Below are 19993 nucleotides of genomic sequence, written 5' to 3'. Positions count from 1 at the left end.
CACTACTAACTGGTGTTGGTGCAAAAGCTGAACGAATGAATTATTGACAAATTCCAATCTTCTAGCAGACTCGTGTTCAGGCAGAGGGTGAAAAGAATGTGAGGAAACAGTAGAAGGAGGTGTAGGTGGTGTAGTGGGTGCAAATGTCACTTGAAAAGAGAATACTATATATCCTACTAAAACATCATTACACTAAGCAACATGAAAATACATAATATCAAAAATCGTTTCTTTGTCATCATTATACACATTTTCTTTCTAAAAATCATTATCCGTGCAGGTCTCTCCAACTCGAAGAAATCCATCCTAAAATAAATATGCTGCTCGCGATGGTAGGGTGTTCTATGCTAAGGAATGCCTCTGTCAACCCAGGGCAACTCCCTTAGGCCAACCAGAACCTTCGACCTAGTGTCTCAGGCTTGCACCCCAAAGACTTTCGGCAACCGCGACCCTACAGCTGAACCCGGATGGCGGTTCGAAAAAACAAAAATGAGTAGATCTTCGGTGGAGAGTTACCCTGTAAACAGAAAAAAATCATAAAAGCTTTATTTGTCCATGACTCTCGGTCGCAAATTATAGCGGCTTTTTCCAGGCAATGTCTGGTCCTGGAACAAAATTTCAGGCTCTGTAGTGTTCAATCGAATTGACGGTGGCACAGCTCCTTGCAAAAGATTGTCACTTTCACGTTCAGAATTTGTTCCTTTTACACGTTCATCGCTAAAAGGCAGAAAACGAGGCACAGTCTCAGTCTCTGAGTCAGCAATACCCTCCTGGACCCAACGGTCATACGGCAGAGGCAAAGGGACCCTCTTGCAATGACTGCCGTGGATCCAGTTTTTCTTTCCTTCCACTCGAACAGCTGATCTCGTTGAGAGAAGGACTAGATGGGGGCCGGTCCACCGGGGCTGGTCATTCTTTGTTCGCTGAAAATTCTTAACCAGCACCCAGGATCCAGGATCGAACGGATGTCCTGGAGCTTCAGAGACCTGAGGCATAGTGTCATGGACCTGTTGGTGCAAAACACGCAATTTAGCCTTCAATTCATACAAATAATCAAGCAGTACAGGGTGTTCTATTTCGCTGAATTTTGTTGGCCTTGGCACTCCCCATATGTTGGCCGGGCGGCCGAACACGATTTCATAGGGACTAAGTCCCACTCGTGAGTGCACAGTCATTCTTGTTGATAGGAGTGCTAAAGGCAGAGCATCAGGCCATATAAGACCAGCGCTTGCTTGAATCTTGGCCAATTTAAGTTTTAATGTGCCATTATAGCACTCTACTAGTCCAGCTGATTGGGGGTGGTTTGCAGCGTGGAATTTCTGTTGAATGCCTAGCCCTTCACATACTTTCTTCATCACTCGACCCACAAATTCACTCCCATTATCACTCCAGACCATTCTCGGCATTCCAAATCTTCGGAAAAATTCTTTGACAATGGCTTTAGCTGTGGATAAGGCAGTGTTGTCTTTCAGGGGATATGCTTCTACCCATCTTGAAAAGGCACAAACAACAACGAGTACGTATTTCAAATTGTTGCACCTTTCCATGTGGATGAAATCTAGCTGCAAAACCTCGAACGGATACGGAGGAGGAGCAAAATGACCAGCTGGAGTTAGGGTTCCCCTACCAGGATTGTATTTCAGACACACCATGCAGTTCTTGACCACATTCTCTGCACACTTAGGAATTCCAGCATTTTTCCATACTGGAGCCAACAACTTGCAAATCCCTTTCACACTGATGTGAGCCATCCCATGCGCTATTGTAACCACTGCAAGCACATACGCATCGGGTAGCAACCATCGCTGATGCTCTGACAATTCAGTCCAACAAACATTCGAGTCCAATCTACCCGTACGCTCTCTCCATACGCTCAATTCTTTCTCTGTGGCTTCAGCTTGAATAGACTTCACGCTCTCAATTGTATCTTCACACATACCTACATCTGGAACCCATCTCGCTGGACCTGCAACATACATTCGACTCATCACATTCCCTGCTGTTTCTTTCGCGACTTCATCTGCAAACGCATTACCACGACCAACATCATCAGTGACCTTTTTGTGTGCACTGCATTTCACAATCGCAACTTGTGACGGCAAAGTCAGCGATTCAAGAAGCTCATTCACCAACTGACCATGCTGTATCTTAGCTCCATGCGAAGTCAGGAACCCACGTTCACGCCACAGACGTCCAAAACTATGAGCCACACCAAAAGCATACTGACTGTCAGTGTACACATTCACTCGCTTTCCTTCTGCCAACACACAGGCTCTCGTCAATGCAATCAATTCTGCTGCTTGCGCTGAATTGTGTGGAATACGTGCAGCTTCAACAATCCTATGCAAAGTCGTAACAGCATATGCAGCAGTCGTGTCACCATTAGGAAGCTTGAAGCATGAACCATCCCCCCATAAAGTACCATCACATTCAGTAAGAGTAGTGTCTTTCAGATCTACTCTCCCTTTCGTTTCTTCCTCAGTTCTAAAGAAACAGTCATGTTGTTCTTCAACATTCTCTGTCTCAATTGGAATCGGCAACAACGTGGCTGAATTTAACGTGTTGCATCTTTTAATGTGCACATGGCTCGCTAACAAGGTTAACTCGTAACCCGACAACCGAGCACTAGTTAAGTGCTGTGTCTTGGTTCTGTTTAACAAAGTATCTACTGCATGCGGAACCATAGCGATCAGCGTATTATTCATCACCAGAACAGCAGACTGTCGAATGGAAACAGCTGCTGCCGCCGTGGCTCTCAAACAACTCGGCAACGTTCTAGCTACCGGATCCAAAGTCGACGAAAAATACGCACAGGGACGTTGCTTGTCCCCAAAAGACTGTGTCAACACTGACAACGCACATCCCTCTCTCTCGTGGACATACAACGTAAAGGGCTTATTGTAGTCGGGGGTACCCAACACAGGAGCCAAACACAATGCATCACGCAATTCGGAAAAACTTTTCTGACACTCTTCAGACCATGGAATGGGATTCGGTGTATCTTTACAAGTTAATGCTACCAAAGGCTTGGCCAGTAAAGAAAAATTCGGTATCCATTGTCTGCAATATGATGTAATGCCCAAGAAAGCACGTACTTCTCTCTGTGTCTTTGGCACACTCAACTTTGCAATTGCCTGAATTCTTTCTGGGGTCAGTTTCCTTCCCTCCTTCGATAAGAGATGACCTTAGTAGGTCACTTCTTGTCGACAATATTGCAGTTTTGAAAGAGACACTTTGTGATGTAAATCAGACAAATGACGTAACAACGACAACGTGGCTTCCTTACAAATCTCCTCAGTATCTGCAGCTATAAGCAAATCGTCAACGTACTGAATAAGGGTAGCGCCATCAGGTAAAACAATCGTATCAAGCTGTGTTTTTAAAGCCTGTCTATATATTGATGGACTTTCACAGTAGCCATGAGGAGCACTTTTGAACCGGAAGCTTTGGCCTCTTAAACTGAAGCCAAAAATATCCCTGCTTTCCTTGGCAATCGGGATGCTGAAGAAAGCATTCTTCAAGTCAATCACTGAGAACCAAGTGGCTGAAGCTGGAATCATAGTCAATAGGGCAGTGATATCAGGGACAACTGGAAACTGTGGCACAACTATTTTATTTACCTCTCTAAGATCAATCACAAACCTGTACACAGGTGGCTGAGAAGGGTCAGTACACTTCAAAACAGGCAGAACAGGACTATTGCAAACGTTGCCTCTTGTCTCTTCAATTACATCTTTTCCAATCAGATTATAAATGATCGCTAACAACGCCTTTTCACCTTCGTTAGAGATCTTGTATTGGGGAATGCGCGGCATTCTTACATTGGCTTTCAATGTCACAACATATGGCGGTATTTCCAAAAGACCCACATCATTAGGACCAGTAGCCCAAAGAATATCCGGAAGAGAAGACAATTCGGCCGGAAGTTTATCCTTTGACAAATACATCGGAGAGATCACTTTCTTGCCCAGTGTAAGTTGTACTCCCGATGGAGAACAATACAATGTCGCATACAATCTTTTCAATAGATCCAATCCTAGCAAGTTTTCACCACAACCTGTCGTCAGAATAAGGGGTGCTTCTAATTCACAAGGTCCAACAGAAAGGGACATAGGACTATAAATCGGGTTCCTAACCGGGGTGCCAGAAAAACCTACTGAAACATTCATTTCGCCAGACAAAGGTGCGCCAGGGAGTTTTGAGTGCATAATAGAACTCTTTGTAGCACCAGTATCCAACAGAAAAGGCTCTGACACACCTGATGTAATCACCTCAACATAAGGCCCACTCTGATCTACTGGAACTGAAACAACTCCCTCTCTTTGTCTATGGCTGTCCTAGCAATCATTACCATCCATATTCTCATCTTCTGCATAGTAGTCGTCAGCATAGTACTGAGTCGTCCTACCAGACGCATTATTCTGCTGATCAAAACTATTCATCGAATTTTGAGGCGGGAAAGGACGCGCGTTCTGGGGGAAATTTCCACGTCCTCTACCTCTAGGAGCTTGTTGAACACCTCGACCTCTTGCACCTGAAACACCATTCATATGTTGTAACAAAGCAGGACAGCTATTTTTAAAATGACCCTCTTCTTTGCAATATGCACACTGATTAGGACCTACAGGAAAACGTGGTTGAGAAGACTCAAACCTTTGCGAACTTCTCTGAAACTGCTGAGGCTGCTGATAGTCATGCTGATTATTGCGAGGCGGATACGCATGCTGTAAAAGAATCTTCATTTTCAACTCTTTAGTTTTCTTGTCTGCTATATCCTTCTCGTCCTTATCTCTATTTTCGTAACACTGCGCAGTAGCCAGTATTTGCGCTGAAGAGGAAACTGCCCAAGAACTCTCTGAATCTTTCAATTTCTTACACAACTCGGGAAGCAAATTGTGCACAAACTTGTCAACGAACAACCGTTGACCACCTTCTGTACTCATATCTTGACCACTATGGTCAACAAACGTTTCTTCAAACCTGGTGAAGAAATCAGACACTGTTTCATCTTTCTTCTGTTTACACGCAGACAATTTATCCCAATTTACACGCATCGCAGGCATTAAAGTCTTCATATAAGTAATTATTTTACCAGGGAGTTCTGCAACTAAAGGCTCGGGTTTAGCACCACCAACTTGTCGGTCATCTGCAGCAGCAATATTAACCCATGTATCACCTAAATCCTGATCATGATCGGCGTGGCAAATCTTTCCCCATAAAGGCTGTGGAACAACATTCCTAAACAACATGTCAAGGGGGCCGATTCACAGAACTAACTTAAGAAAAAATCCTAAACTTACTACTTTTGATATTCACAGAAGTTAGGATTTTGTCTTAAGTTTGTCTTAAGACAAACTTAAGACAGACTTAAGACGAAATCCTAACTTAAGTCTGTCTTAAGTTTGTCTTAAGACAAACTTAAGACAAAATCCTAACTTCTGTGAATACCAAAAGTAGTAAGTTTAGGGTTTTGTCTTAAGTTAGTTCTGTGAATCAGGCCCTATATCGGCTAAATTCATAATGCATGAGCTTGCAGTCTGTGATAATTCTTTGTAATACCCAGCAGGATTTTTACGGGGGTCAGGTAACATCTGCTTAAGAGCCAAAACTTCTGCTCGCTTCCATGGAACATGTACCCAAACACGCTGAAAGTGTGCTGGCACAGCTGGGGCAACATTACCCGGGCCAGCAGCCACTTCTTCCTTCCATACCGGAGGAACCTCTCTCATGGGATACTGTCTCGCCTTTCTCCTAACGGATGGATCAGGCTCAAACAATGACCGAGAAGGAGACTCACTCCTAAACGACAACAACATCGTGACTGCTTTCTCAACATCGGAACCCACAATAGTTCCCTTCGCAAACTCAGACTGTATATTGATCAACTCAGAAGGAGCCTGTTCCACATCATCATCTTCCCATTCCTCATGAAGGAAAGTGCATACCTTATCGAAAACATATCTCTGTTTCAGCGCTTCCCATTGATGGAAGACATCCAAAACAGATTCCGCATCATATCTTAAAGGATGAATGACCCATTTATGCACCAGGCGGTCCAATATTTCTTTCTCTCGCGAATCAGGCAGTTGACTACGCAACTGTTTACGCTCCGATTCAGGGGTCTTACTAGGTGATCCAAAGAGAAGAGGAAGAAAACTAGTAACAGTGTTTGTCATTCTCTGTCGAATAGAAGGAGAAGTCGACAAGGCGGAAGATAAAGCAGACTGAGAAAAGGTCAATGTAGGAGCAGTGGTAGGGGAGGTAACAAGAATAGGTGGAAAAGTTGCAGAAGTAAAAGGCGGAGCAGGTAGCAAAGTCGGTGGCCCTTGAGAAGGCTACACCAGAGGAGTAGGAACCAGCTGAAGAGAAGCTGGTGGCTGTGGAAGAACCTGAGGCACAATAACCGGAGGTTGCACAACTAAATGTTGCGGAGGTGCTGTAGCACTCTGCGCATAAGGGGGTGGCGAACTCAACAAGTGCGACATTAAAGGATCTTTTTCAAGTTCTTTTGCTGCATCTTGCTGAAGAGGCGGCAAAACTGGATAACATTTATCAATCACCATTTTACGTTGCCTGTGCAACTGCTCACTTGCCTGTTCTTCTTCATTATCTTTGAACTGCATAGCAGCTTGCATTATCGAAATACCCTTTTTCTTTTATTTTTCTTTGCTAATTTAATTTCTTTCTGTTTGGCTTCCTTTCGCCATAGGCGGAAAGAGTCAAACATCGCCGGCCAGGCTTTCTTCTTAAAAAGTGTAACCTCCAAATTATCTAAAATTTCGATGTCAAAACTACCATATTGGGGCCATTTTAAAACACCATCTTTTCTGGTGTATCGGATCCATACTTCATTATATGTGATGGGGTCTACGCCGTGCTTCACATGAAGCTCATATGTTGGAGTTCCAACTGGAGGAACCGGACACGAGTCCTCAAATCGGGAATCCCTACTACAACCAAGACAAAACAAATTTCCAAGTCTGCTAAGACCAGGCATCTTCGCTCACTAGTCTAGCTTCAAACTTCGAAGGATTATCGAATACGATAGTCTCGTGAATACACGAGTCCCTCGGTTTTGGCACTTGCAAGTTCCAAACAAAGCGATCCCAAGGAATCAAAGATCCCCTTGGAATACCCAAAAACTAAGAACCAAACTAAGGACTGGGAGACGCTCCACTCATACTTAACTGAGGTATCGATGACGTCACCAGAAGACTCGTCTATCGTTTCGCTCTACCAATCATCAAGGGTCCAAAACAGGGCGATAGTCAGGGCAGCAGTCCTTCGTAGCCGTCGGGAAGCGGGGAACCTCGCAGCAAAGACTTTCGGACCACGTCGACATACAGGGGTCGATGAAGTGGCGGCCTTCCTCCAGAATTTTCACACGAAGCTCCTCACGAACCTCTGGCTTGGACCGGTACCGCTGAAATCGCCCCACGTCGGGCGCCAACTGAAGTACCGGGTTTTTAAGAACCCAGCTGTGCCAGGGACACACCCTATGACCTCGAGTCCTTCCTGTTTCAGACTACAGAAACACAGAGTCTTCTAGGTGAAGTCAAAGATCGAATTTATTGGCTGCAGCCAGTAACAGGTATCCTAGAAGTACAACACAGTCTATATTCTCAGGAGACTGCTCAATCTTACAAAGCCAGCCTTCTCCTTTTATACAACATATTATGCTTTAGGCAAACATTCCTTATTTTACAGTTGACCATTCACATATTTTCACTACAAAGAAAAAGCAGAGTCATGATGACAAGCCCACATTTCAGTTTGTCCAGCCAATAATCAATTACCCGGCAAGGTCCAGTATTTTCATCAGATATCGACGGACCCCTAATAAAAACGGGCACCTCCTCCTTGTAAAGCAAGTCATAAAAAAAGAAACAGGGACAGGTGTGTGTAAGATTAGGCATGGTTTGTGTGCGATGAAAGGTTTATGACATGTTGTGCCTTGATACTAATCTCATTCAGCCACTGGGAAAGGAACTGGCCGAACAGGTTTGGCTTCAGGCAGTGGAGTCAGCTTGCCCAGGTCACAGAGGAGTCAGCAAAGGTGTATGTGTCCTTCAGACTCGTTTTTGGCCTTAGTCACTGGCCTATGTGAGGGCAATCACAAAATGGCTGCCGTTCACAAAATGGAACCCGAGGGTTCAGGACGGAAACTCTGATTTCAGGGTGCTTTCGTCACCCGAATATGACGAAAATGATTGTGCATGGTATACTCGCCATTTCCGGTCTGCTGATACCAAAATTGTCATGATACGACGATGTTTATGACACGAGTCCAGAATTTTCAGTACCACACAGTAATACGTCATTTTCAGAGGAAAGCTCATTCCTAACTTCCAAAAATGTTAAAATTTCAAATACTTTATTCGGTTTTCCATGTCAAAAACCATAAAAGCAATATTACAATATAAGCATAAAACTTTGTTAAGAATAGATGTCTTAAACATAATCCCCATAGGTTTTATACAATTCATTTCATATACAAAAGTGTAAAATACAATGTTAAAATACAGCTACAAAGGATCATCACTCTTCTCGCCTATTTCTAATTTTTAGAGCTGATTTAAGGAATCCGACCAGATATAAAGTGCTTTCAGGTTTTGCCATTTGTAAGTAGCATAGAGCCGGGCGAAACTGTTTAAAATGTAATCTTTTTAGTATGGGCTTTAAAAAGAACCTGCGGGGAACGTCATAGAAGGGGCAGATGAATAAAAAGTGTACCACATCCTGCGGAGACAAATTGTCGCAGCCGCAGGAGGGTAAAACTTGACCTGTGTGTGACCCCCTGGGAACGGCTAATAATAGATGATAATAATCCAGTCGGGACCTTGTTAGAAGGAACCGCTCGTGGCTTGTTATAGGCTACGATAAATATGGCTCCATTAAGGGGGTAGTATTGAGTATAGTAAATTTACGTATACTAGGTTTTCTCAGGTCGCCTCTTCACGTTCCAAGTTTTTCCTTAAGGAAAAACTTCTTTTAACAAGCTCTACATCAACCCTTACAATCGTACTTGGATTAAAGAACAGGTCCGGGAGCCCCAACTCAGTAAAGCATCTTTTTAAATATTTAAACCAGGGGACATTAAGCACATGATCTTGAGAAAGCACTTCCCTTAGCAACTGGTGGTTGAGTGCCAGATCTTTGTTCAGCCAGCACTTAAGCCAAAACAATAAGGGACGTGATGCTATGGTGTCACCGATAAAAGGTGTTTCAGGTTCCTCATGGATTAGTAAGTTAGCTGTTCCCTTTGGAAGTCCCAATAATTGCTTCAGGAAAGTGTTCTTGGCCACCTCAATACTTTTAACTGGGGCATAACACCATAGTTCACTCCCATAGCTGCCCAGTGCCACACTCTTTGCCTGGTACATCTTTAATAGTGCGGCTTCCGGGCATTTGCCCATTTTAGACGCAAAATTAAATATGGCTGCATTTGCCCGTATTAATTCTCCTCTTTTCCACAGTACCAACCAGTTTAACTGGTCGTCAAACAAGACACCCAGGTAAGAGAAGGTCGTTGATAGCGGTACCTTCACATCATTGACCATGAAAGGGTACTGTTTCTTCGGGCGCACTCCTAACTGCATAATAAATGATTTGGTGTTATTAATGGCGAGATCTCGATCAGCCATAAAACCCTGAAAGGAATTCAATAGGATCTGCAGGCCCTTCTGGGTTCTTGCCAAAAGGACAGCATCGTCTGCGTATAGCAAGACGGGCAAACCCCTACGCCCAACATAGGGAAAATCTGCGCCAGTTTTTACTAGAAACGTATCCAACTCATTAATATATAAATTAAAAAGAAAAGGCGCCAAAATGCAGCCCTGCCGCACACCTCTCTCAACAGGAAAATCTCTCGATACCCTAAGATCTTCTGAGTATCTGAAGTTTGCTCTGTTGTCCCTATGGAGGTCCCTTAGAAACGTTACCAACGCAGGCTCCACCCCCATGTTGCCCATTAGATCCCACAATTTCCCCCGGTTTACGCAATCGAACGCGGAGGAGAGATCCATGAACGCCATGTAGATGGTCCCTTGTTGCGTCATGGTGTACTTTCCCAATATTATATATAAATTTAAACATTGTGCTAATGTGGAGTGTCCCGGGTGAAACCCATATTGAATTGCCCTTTCTCCTCAGCCCATGATGACAATCTATTAAGGGCCACTCCTCCCACGACCTTAACTATCGAATCAATAAGGGAGATCGGCCTGTAACAGGTGGTACTGTTGCGATCTCCCTTCTAGAACACTGGGACAATCGTGGAGGTACCCCATCACTTGGGACAACCAGAAGAAGCTGCTGCATTTAGTACCGCTGTGAAGACCGGCGCCCATAGTGCCATGTTTCATTTAAAAAGGTCTGGGGGAATGGCATCAGGGCCTGGAGCTTTCTTACTCGTTAATCCTGCTATTCCTCTCTCAATTTCACCTAAAGTGAAGTGTGGTAATGAACTATACAGTCCTTCCTAGTGCAGGTCTGTCTGTAATGTGTTAGCCCTAAATATAAAACTAAAATGCTGAACCCATTCATTCTCTGTGATGTTAGTTCCTAATTCAGGGTCCCTCCCAGTATCAAACAATGGTCTATTAACAATGCCCCAGAATTTCTCACAGTTTGATAGGGTACTGGGGTCCAGGAGATCCTTCCAAATTTTTTCTTTCAATTCGCCCTTGCGCTTTGCTAAGGCTTTCTTATATGTTAAACGTGATGAGCGAATCAGTAGTCGGTCTCTCGGTGTGTTCTTCAGGGCTGCCTTTAACTCTGTGGCGGCAAAAGAGCATGAGTGATCGAACCATCTTGGATCCCTAGACTGAACCTCTGTTGACGAAGTAGTCAGCAGCATCCCCACTTTGCTTGTAATTAAATCAAATGACCCAAGAATATCAGAAGGGGCTGATACAGTGCAAAGACATGATTCGATTTCTGGGGCACATGTTTTGTGTATGCTAGCGTAAAGGGAATCCGCATTCACCTTTGACCACCTAAGGCGGCGCCTTCCCTCCGTTGGTTTTAGTACCCCATCTATCGGCGACCTATCCTGCAGGGCCAATTTGTTCCCAGATAACTGGATACAAACAGGGTTATGGTCACTATGAATACAGTCTAAAATTTCAAAGCCTAATAAACGTGACTGACGGTCCTCCGTGATAAAAATGTGGTCAATGAAAGTCCCCCCTGTGTGCCCCTTAAATGTTGGTACAACCAGCTTGCTGCCGACATCCAACAGGGAAATAGCACTAACCAGATTTTATTCATTTTGTAATTGATTAAGGGCCTTACCATGTTGAGAGTGTTCAAAGTGTAACCCACCCATTCTGTCACAGCCCAAATCCCCTATAGCGGTCGTTGATGGGTTGGCACATGGATGGGTATTAAAGTCCCCTACAAGCAGCATACAATGTGAAGCATCTTTGCAGTGTTTGTTAACAAAGCAGCTCAGTTGAGTAATCTGACAGGGTCCAGAGATATTCACTGCATTATAGAAATTAATCAGAAGCAGCTTTACATTCCCCTGTTTCAAGGTGACTGCCTGAAAATGACAATATGAGCTGGATATAGGAGTTATTGTGCATTTGAGGGCTAAAGCGAAGTATATTACCAGGCCTCCCTTGGCTCTGCCACTAGATGAGTGTTTGGCCAGGACAAAGAAGGACTTATAGCCCTCTAAAAAGAAGGAAGCACAATCCACCAGCCAGGTCTTTTGTAGACAAATCACGGAGAAGAGCCTAATAAACTCAATCCACGTAGGGTCTCGGAATTTCCCTGCTAGCCCGGCTATATTCTATGAGATTATGTTATGGTCGGCAAATTTGCCTAAGGCTATAGCTTGAGTGGATATTGGACTATGGACCTGGCGATAATTGGATCTCCCCCCTGCAAACCCCTAGAACAAACCTCACTTAGGGCCCGATTCACAGAGTGAACTTAAGACTCAATCCTAAACTTACTACTATTTTCGTATTCACAGATTGCACTTACTACTTTTGGCATTCACAGAATGAACTCACTACTTTTGGTATTCACAGAATTTAAGATTTTGTCTTAAGTCTGTCTTAAGTCTGTCTTAAGTTTATCTTAGCAATAGTCGCCTTGAGAGTCCAAAGCAATAACAGGAATGTGCTTACTTCAAGTCCTATAGATAATGTTCGGGGGGTGGCCCAGCCCAGCCTCTATCTGCCGCTGACGGGCGAGACGGGCCCGCCCGCGCTCATCCCGTGCAGCGGGGGCGCACCAGTGATTTAAGCACCTCCGGGCACTTAGGATGATGTCAGCAAAGCGTGGCACTTATGGATGCCGGGTAATGTAGTCCCCCGGCAGCCGCTCCACTCGCGGCACCAGGAGCGTGAGCAGGACCGCCTTGGTGATCCCAAGCAGGGCAGAGCAGGCAGGTGAACAGGTCCCTCGTGAGCCAGATAGTGAGGGCAAGAGTCAAGGTACGTTCCGCGTAGCGGGAGGCACCCCAGTGATTTAAGCGCCTCCGGGCGCTTAGGATGATGTCAGCAAAGCGCGCCACTTGTGGATGCCGGGTAATGTAGTCCCCCGGTAGCCGCTCCACTCGCAGCACCAGGAGCATGAGCAGGACCGCCTCGGTGATGCCAGGGCAGAGCAGGCAGGCGAACAGGTCCCTCGTGAGCCGGACAGTGAGGGAAAGAGTCAAGGTACGTTCCCAAAATGCAATGAGGGTTTTGTCAAGACTAGATTTCTCCCCCCAACCTCTTTTTGTAAATGTACTTACTTCTTGCAACACGTGGTCGTGGGACATCTTCTTTAACCATTCATCTTGTGGTATACTTTCTAGTATGTTGCAGAAAATACTAGCCACAAACCATTGGTCCCAATCATTCTCAGTTTCATCCTTCCTTGATAAAGGACGTCTACTTAAGAAATTAGCAATTCTGTTGCGAATACCTGGAACGTACACTACTTCATACACAAAATCTAAGAGTTGTGTAGAGAAACAAGATATTCTGGGAGATACATTATTAAGATCATGAGATGTGAGGACTTTAGTGAGGGGTTTATGGTCAGTGTATAGTGTGACACATGTTCCCCAAATGAATTGTCTAAAATGTTTGAGCCCCCACAGACAACCAAGAGCTTCTCGTTCGATTACCAAATATTTTCCTTCAGTAATTGTAAGGGCTCTGGACGCAAACTCTACTACACACTCAGAGCCATCACTTTGTAATCGGGACAAAACTGCACCCAGCCCTTTGCCACTTGTGTCTGAGGTGATAAAGCTTTTAAGTTTTGGTTCAAAACCTTTTAGAGCTGGTGCAGTGCATATATCTCTTGTTATACTTTCCCAAGATGCTTGACACTCATTAGACTAATGAAACACATTTCCTTTTTTTAATAATTGTCTGATGCAGTACATTTTGTCTGCAAAGTTGCTCACGAATTTGGAATAATATTCAGCGAGTCCTAAGAATGACCTAACCTCCTCCTTGTTCCGTGGAACGGGAGTATTTAGTATGGCATCCACTAATTCTGACTTGGGACAAATACCTCTAGCACTAATTTCATGACCCAGGTAAGTCACACTTTTCTTTGCAAATTTTCACGTAGCCATTTCAACAGTTAAACCCTAATTTTCTAACAACAGCAAGACTTTTGACAAGGTTTGGTCATGTTCATCTTTATCTTTACCCATTAGGAGGATGTCATCCTGAAAGAACAAGACGTTTTTTATGCCTTTGAAAATTTGGTACATGACTCGCTGAAACAGAGCTGCAGCTGAAGCTAACCCAAAAGGGACTCGCTTAAATTGAAATAAACCAATTGGGGTGATAAAGGCTGTGAGATGTCTACTTTCTGCATGAAACACATTGCCCCTGACACCATGGATTACACAATCTGGGGAAAATGTATTTACCACAAAGAATTTACAAATTGCAATACACAAAACGTAATATACTGTATAGTATGCCCATTCTCTACGGCATATATAGGAAAAAAAAGTCAACAAATAAAGAAAAGAATCACACAACACAGGTCGCGGATTAAATGTAAAACACCAAATGCACCAATGGTCGCTCACTGTATTGAGATGGGACATTCAGAAAAGATATAAAATGGACAGTCCTGAAACATATTGTGGGGAACAATGTGGAGAACATCATGTCGAAAATTGAAGCTAAATTCATTTTGTCCCTGGGCACAATGGAAAATGGTCTAAACGAAATGTCTGAACTGACAAACTGCACCTAAACAGAAGTTCTAAAGATGAGCCGTTACACGAATGATGCAATAGGGTTCAGCTACCATAATCAGCATCACAATGTCCATTCAACTAGCAGCAATTGCAGGAAATATACGATGTGGATATAATACAGCTAATCCGATGTGGATGTGGATACAATACAGCTAAGGATTAATCCCCTCTAGGCAAATACATAAATAACACGCATCGCATAACATACTGATGGAAATTTAGTTCGAGAAAAATGACCAAGTAAAATTTACGGATGCATTTCACTAAAACATCAACACACGCAGGAAACCGCTGCAGCAAGAAAATCCGTTCAGAACAAAAACTGGAAAAAATTTTGGAATGCAAACTAAACAGTAAAGTTACATAAGAAGAGCTTGGAACTACAACTCCCACACATCCAGGAAACCACGTGACGCCCACGTGGCAAAAAGAAAAAAGAAAAAGGTATACGTCATACGCGGAATTAGGACGCTGAACCCGGATGTCTACCGGTGATGAGGACGCTAAAAACGACAAGGCGAAGAGATGTCGAAGTGATCCAAGACTAAGCAGCGAAAAGAAGAAACAAGGTACGAAATGACGTGCACAACAAGCAAGCTACTCCGAAACTGTTAAAAAGCGAATATTTAGGCACAGACACTAGAAACGTTTTTCGAAGAGAGTACAATATAGTAAAAGACAGGATATGCGAAAGAGGCAGTAATAAGATAGAAACCGAGCCACACAATATAGAAATATATTAACTAGCATTTCCACACTGATTTGCCCCACAGAAATCCAAAAGAGACAACCAGCCCACGGGTCCTCTAGGAACGACGGTGGCTACCTTCTGATCCCCTCGATGCAAGTAGTAAAGAGGAACTGAGGGTATGTACCCAAGGACAACATGGGATGTACTTAAAATGCTAAACTCATTCAAAGAAGCTTTCAAATACTAAATGAACACTTTTGCCATACAGGTGACAATAGAAAGAGTACCCACCACCACCAACAAGGCGGGTATGTATATAATGGAAAAACAAATGGCGATGACACATAGTTATGTACTTCAGTACTCCTTGACTCAAATGCCCTATACTAAAAAAAGCCAATTTATTATTTTTATAGATTGAGAAGCTTGTCCTACAGCAATGTAAACACAGCCCTGAAGAAGACCTTGATACAAACAAGAGTGCAGGTCCCACAACGGCAAGGTCGAAACGCGTCGGCGATATAATATGGTCATAAAGTATAAATCAAAGTTAGATATTGCTACTAGCAGGTGGTGGAAAAAAGACACATCTTCCGCTATAAATACCAAGAGTTAAATCATAAGACACACTGCTTTTGACCACATGAGTTAGGACCACCATTTATGAATGTGGATAAGATCAAGAGAACGTTAGATCTTGACACTCCTAAGTTAAGTAGGACACTGTGTATAGAAAATAGTTGTGTTCCTTTAAATGTACAAAAAGAGACAACAATCTTATGTATATAAATGTACAGTATGCTAAAAATGTTGTAAATATTGGTAATGTATTATATGTAAGGTGAAAAGGAAAATTGGAATGTGATAAAAGAATAGAAAAAGAAAAGAAAAATATATCTTAATATATACAGAGTCAATAAAAGGGACTTCTGTAAGAAAAAATTGTGTAATCCATGGTGTCAGTGGCAATGTGTTTTGTGATAAATGTACTTTTGATTCAAGCCCCTCTTCTCCTAAAGGAATCATCCCCATCTATATAGAACCTACTTTCTGCATGAAGCGAAACTTGATGGTAAGCCGAAGTTAGGTCAATTGAGGAGAACTATACCATATCTTTAGTAACGGAGAATAATTCAGATATTTTAGAGAGGGGAAACATTTCAATGAAAATGTTCTTATTGAGTTCTCTTAGGTCCACACACAAATGGGTCTTGCCGTTGGCCTTACGAGCGACTACCAAGGGGGCGACCCAATCAGAGGATTCTATTCTTTCAATTACGCTTTTATCCACAAGTTTTTGTAATTCACACTCAACGTCATTCTTGACCCCCAAGGAAATATTTTTAACTTTGTGAATGCAGGGTTTGGCATTTTCTTTGAGAATTATCTTGTGGGAGAATCCTTTAAGTTCTCTGAGACTACCTGAAAAAACTTTAGGGAACTTCAATGTGCATTCATCCTGCTGCTCCTGTTTAAGGAATCAGCACATAATACCTGGTCTTGGCTATTGGGATCTAAGCGTATACCAAGCTCACCTTGGTCCCACCAACCCAAAACACATGGTCCTGCTTTAGAAACATACAATTTACACATGGCAACTCTACATTTAAACTCAAAAGTGAGTTTGCGGAAACCTAACAGATCTATAGGTTCACCTGTATAACTCACAGGATGTATGTCAGGGGTTTCCAGGAATGGACCAATACTGGCTTTAAACAATTCTTCCCATTTGTTTTTGTTTATGATAGTGTAGGGGGAACCTAAGTCTGCCATTAATGCTACCATTACACCTTCCGCACCTATCTCACATACATGTTTTTTCCTTATTTTACCCTGTGCACAAGATTCATCATCATTGATACAACAAACCTTGTTGTCATTGCCGTCATAATCCTCGTTATCATCGTCTTCTTGTTCACATTCCTCCACTATGCATTTGATAGATTTAGAATTACGACAAGCACAAGCAAAATGACCAGATATCTTACAATATGCACACTTTTGACCTGAGGCTGGACATTTCTTGTTGTTAGCTAGATGTGAAGTGCTACCACAATGGCAACATGCTCCCTTTATTTCAGAAAATGTATTTATGCAATCTTTATTCTTGCTGATTCCTTTAAAATGTTGTACTTTAGATTTCATTTTCGCCTTTTCTGGTTTGTTATGACTAGATACTCTTACCACGTTAACAATTTGATCACCATTGTCAGATTTAGCTATGTTTATAACAGTATTTGCACAACTAGATGTTAATTCCACTGTGCTGATGATGGCTGAAATCTCTCATAGACTAGCATCACCATTAATCCAAAGTTTATCTTGTATTGTTGGTAATTACAATGCATGACCAGTTGGTCACGAATCAATTCTTCTTCAATAACACCAAATTTACAAGATAAGGCTAATCTTCTGAGAGACGCAAAAATAATCTTCTACTTTTTCACCTGGTCTCGCCTCCTGTGGTAAAAATTAAATCTATGGACAGCCTTACTGTTGGTGCAAAATATGCATTCAAATCATTAATAGCTTGGGTAAAAACACTTAACAGTTAGATACATGAAAGGCAAAACAAAGAAGAGTAAACTGTAAATGAAGTAATACACTGTTATGACTAAAAGTCAATAAGCAAAATGTTCCCACACGTTGCAATAAAATATTAAGGAGTATGGAATGTACCTTAATGAACACTCAATGTGTGTTGAGTCATAAGAACAATCTCTTTCCTTAAACACACAGACATTCAGTGTGCGTGTCACTGACGAATATCCAAAGAGGAAATAAAGCATAACTAACAGTGCGTGTATATGAAAGAGGTGTCTTGTTTGAAGTTTAGATTGCCCGTTAGTTTTGCCTGTAAACGTTAGTGGAGAATGATTTTTTTTATCCCAATCTAAAATGCAGGCACGTAAAGTTACTGAGCGTGGCCTCATAATTGACGTGCTGCGACGTGCAGTGCTTGTGACGGTATCCTTGTGACGTGGTTAGAAGATGCCGGTGGAGTCAAGTACGTCAGAACATTCCACTGAATGCTGTTGCCACTCGAAAAATGCGGCTGACGAACAGCTTTGTTGACATTGAAATTGCTCATAAAAATTTCTTTAAACACACAGCATGAGCGGAGGTAATTCCAAAGGTACTCTTAGTGTTAAATCTAAATGTTTGTTAAATGCTATTCAAGCGCATCAGCACGTTCCACTGAATGCTGTTGCCGCTTGAATAATGCGGCCGATGAACAGCTTTATTGACGTTAGAAAATGCTCATAAAAATTTTGTAAGGCACACAGCATGGGCGGAGGTGATTCCAAAATTACTTTGATGTTAACTCCAAATACTTTGTTAAATGCTATTTCCACTAGAAAATGCGGTCAACAAATAGCTTAGCTGCCACTCGATGATGCGGCCGATAATAAACTTAGATGCTACTTGAAAATGCGGCCAATAACATCTCTGTAAAGTTTTTAGCAACATCAAAATATAAACTCATGGATAACGGTATTATTTTCTTCAAAAATTAATTGAGTTCATTGAGATAATAAACATTACAAACAATCCTTTTTGTAAATAATTGATAATAAAGCAGGTGTCGTGACTTACTTCAGAAAAATTGTCCTCTTCCCTTTTAAAATGCTATCATTCTGAAAGCACGATCATTTTCAATTTTCTTTGGATGTAAATCTCCTTGTTGCGTGGATTCTTTCAGGGGTGAAGCCACAGCCATCATCGCCATTGTTGAGTCTCATTAACCATCAGACAAGTAATGAATAATTAAAGCTTTATTGGAGCTTAACCCCCATACAGCAGGGAAGTGCAGAGACAGCCGCAGGGACCAGCATCTTTCAACTAATTTATTGTAAGCTCTAAAGGGCACATTCAGAACATAGAGAAACATTCAAACATAAATAAGGCATACTCACAGTCACTGTTCCCAATAAGCTGCGCGTGTGAGCGCGCGCGCACAGAGGTCACCCTAAGCGCGCAGTGTGCTGTATTTAGCGCGCACTCCCGCAATACCGTTCGCGCCGCCACTTTTAAAATGCGAGCAGTGCAAAACACTGTCATTTCCTCGTTGTGTGAGATGACGATTCTTACAGTGTACAGCTGTGGGGCTGAATGTGGTCTTTTGAATTAGTATTCGTGCAATTAACGTGAATACTAACTCAAAGGGTCACAATCAACCCCGCAGCTGTGAACTGTAAGAAAAGTAATGCAGAGTGTGTTTGACTTTGCTTTTCTTTTCTTAATTGCGCTCAATTGCTGGGGCTGCTTGTGACCCTTCGTATTTCCTTCCTCCAGCTGTCCTGTAAAGGAGAGATGAACGGTCATCTATAGGAATCAGCAGCTGCATAAATGCAACACTGTACACTTGCTCGTTAACCAGACACTTTTGTAATGCATTTCCTCAGTTAGGCACTGTAAAAATGATCCCTAAAAGAATAGTTTTTAACTCTTTCGGTGCTCATGACGAGCTGAGCTTTTCATGACCACTGCGGCGCTCACACATGGGGCTAATTCCCTCGCTGTGCTGAGCGTTCTAAGAAACAGGCGTGGTCGTGACGTGCTCAGCACCACTGTGCTGTGTGACAAGCTGAGGTCATCACGAGCTTCACGAGTGCCAACCCTCCCCCCAGTACAGTGAGGGAAATAGCCCGACAGTGAAGGGATTAAACAAACAATTGCAGCTCACATGGATAGATAAAGTAAAATCCCTTCCTACGTACAGTTAGAAAAGGTTCGGCATCATCAACTTCAACAAAAACATATGGCTGTATAACACTACAAAATAACAATCTAAAGATGCACAGGCAGATGCATTCTTCGCAATAAAGCATTCTCAGTAGATCCTGGGTGACTCACTGCTTTAAAAATCTGCATAATCGAAATCAGTAACCAATCACATTCAGGCTGCCTTTTCCTGACACACACGATTCCCTGCTCTCTGCTCCCGAAACAGACAGATGACTACAGTGTGAAAGTTAAAGTTCAAACAGGTAAACAGAGCGTAGCCATAGTTTTGTTTCGTGCTTTGGCTCCCAGCAACAAACACATTTTTACTTATTGAAAAATTAAGA

The 19993-nt window shown here is 42.7% G+C and overlaps 1 protein-coding gene across 1 annotated transcript in view; it reads right to left on the bottom strand.

Moving 5' to 3' along the window:
• Positions 1 to 545: 545 nt before the first annotated feature.
• Positions 546 to 19993, bottom strand: part of LOC144760061 (uncharacterized) — a 31329-nt gene continuing 11881 nt past the window's right edge. The window contains exons 2-3 of the mRNA XM_078646516.1: positions 16791 to 16849; positions 546 to 1007 (exon numbers count right to left, since the gene is read on the bottom strand). Of these exons, the coding sequence (XP_078502642.1) occupies positions 546 to 1007; positions 16791 to 16849 (521 nt within the window). The remainder of the gene's footprint in view (positions 1008 to 16790; positions 16850 to 19993) is intronic.

The sequence above is a fragment of the Lissotriton helveticus genome, chromosome 1_1 (genome assembly GCF_964261635.1).
Source record: "Lissotriton helveticus chromosome 1_1, aLisHel1.1, whole genome shotgun sequence".
NCBI lineage: Eukaryota > Metazoa > Chordata > Amphibia > Caudata > Salamandridae > Lissotriton > Lissotriton helveticus.
This window is presented reverse-complemented; position numbering and strand designations above follow the sequence as displayed.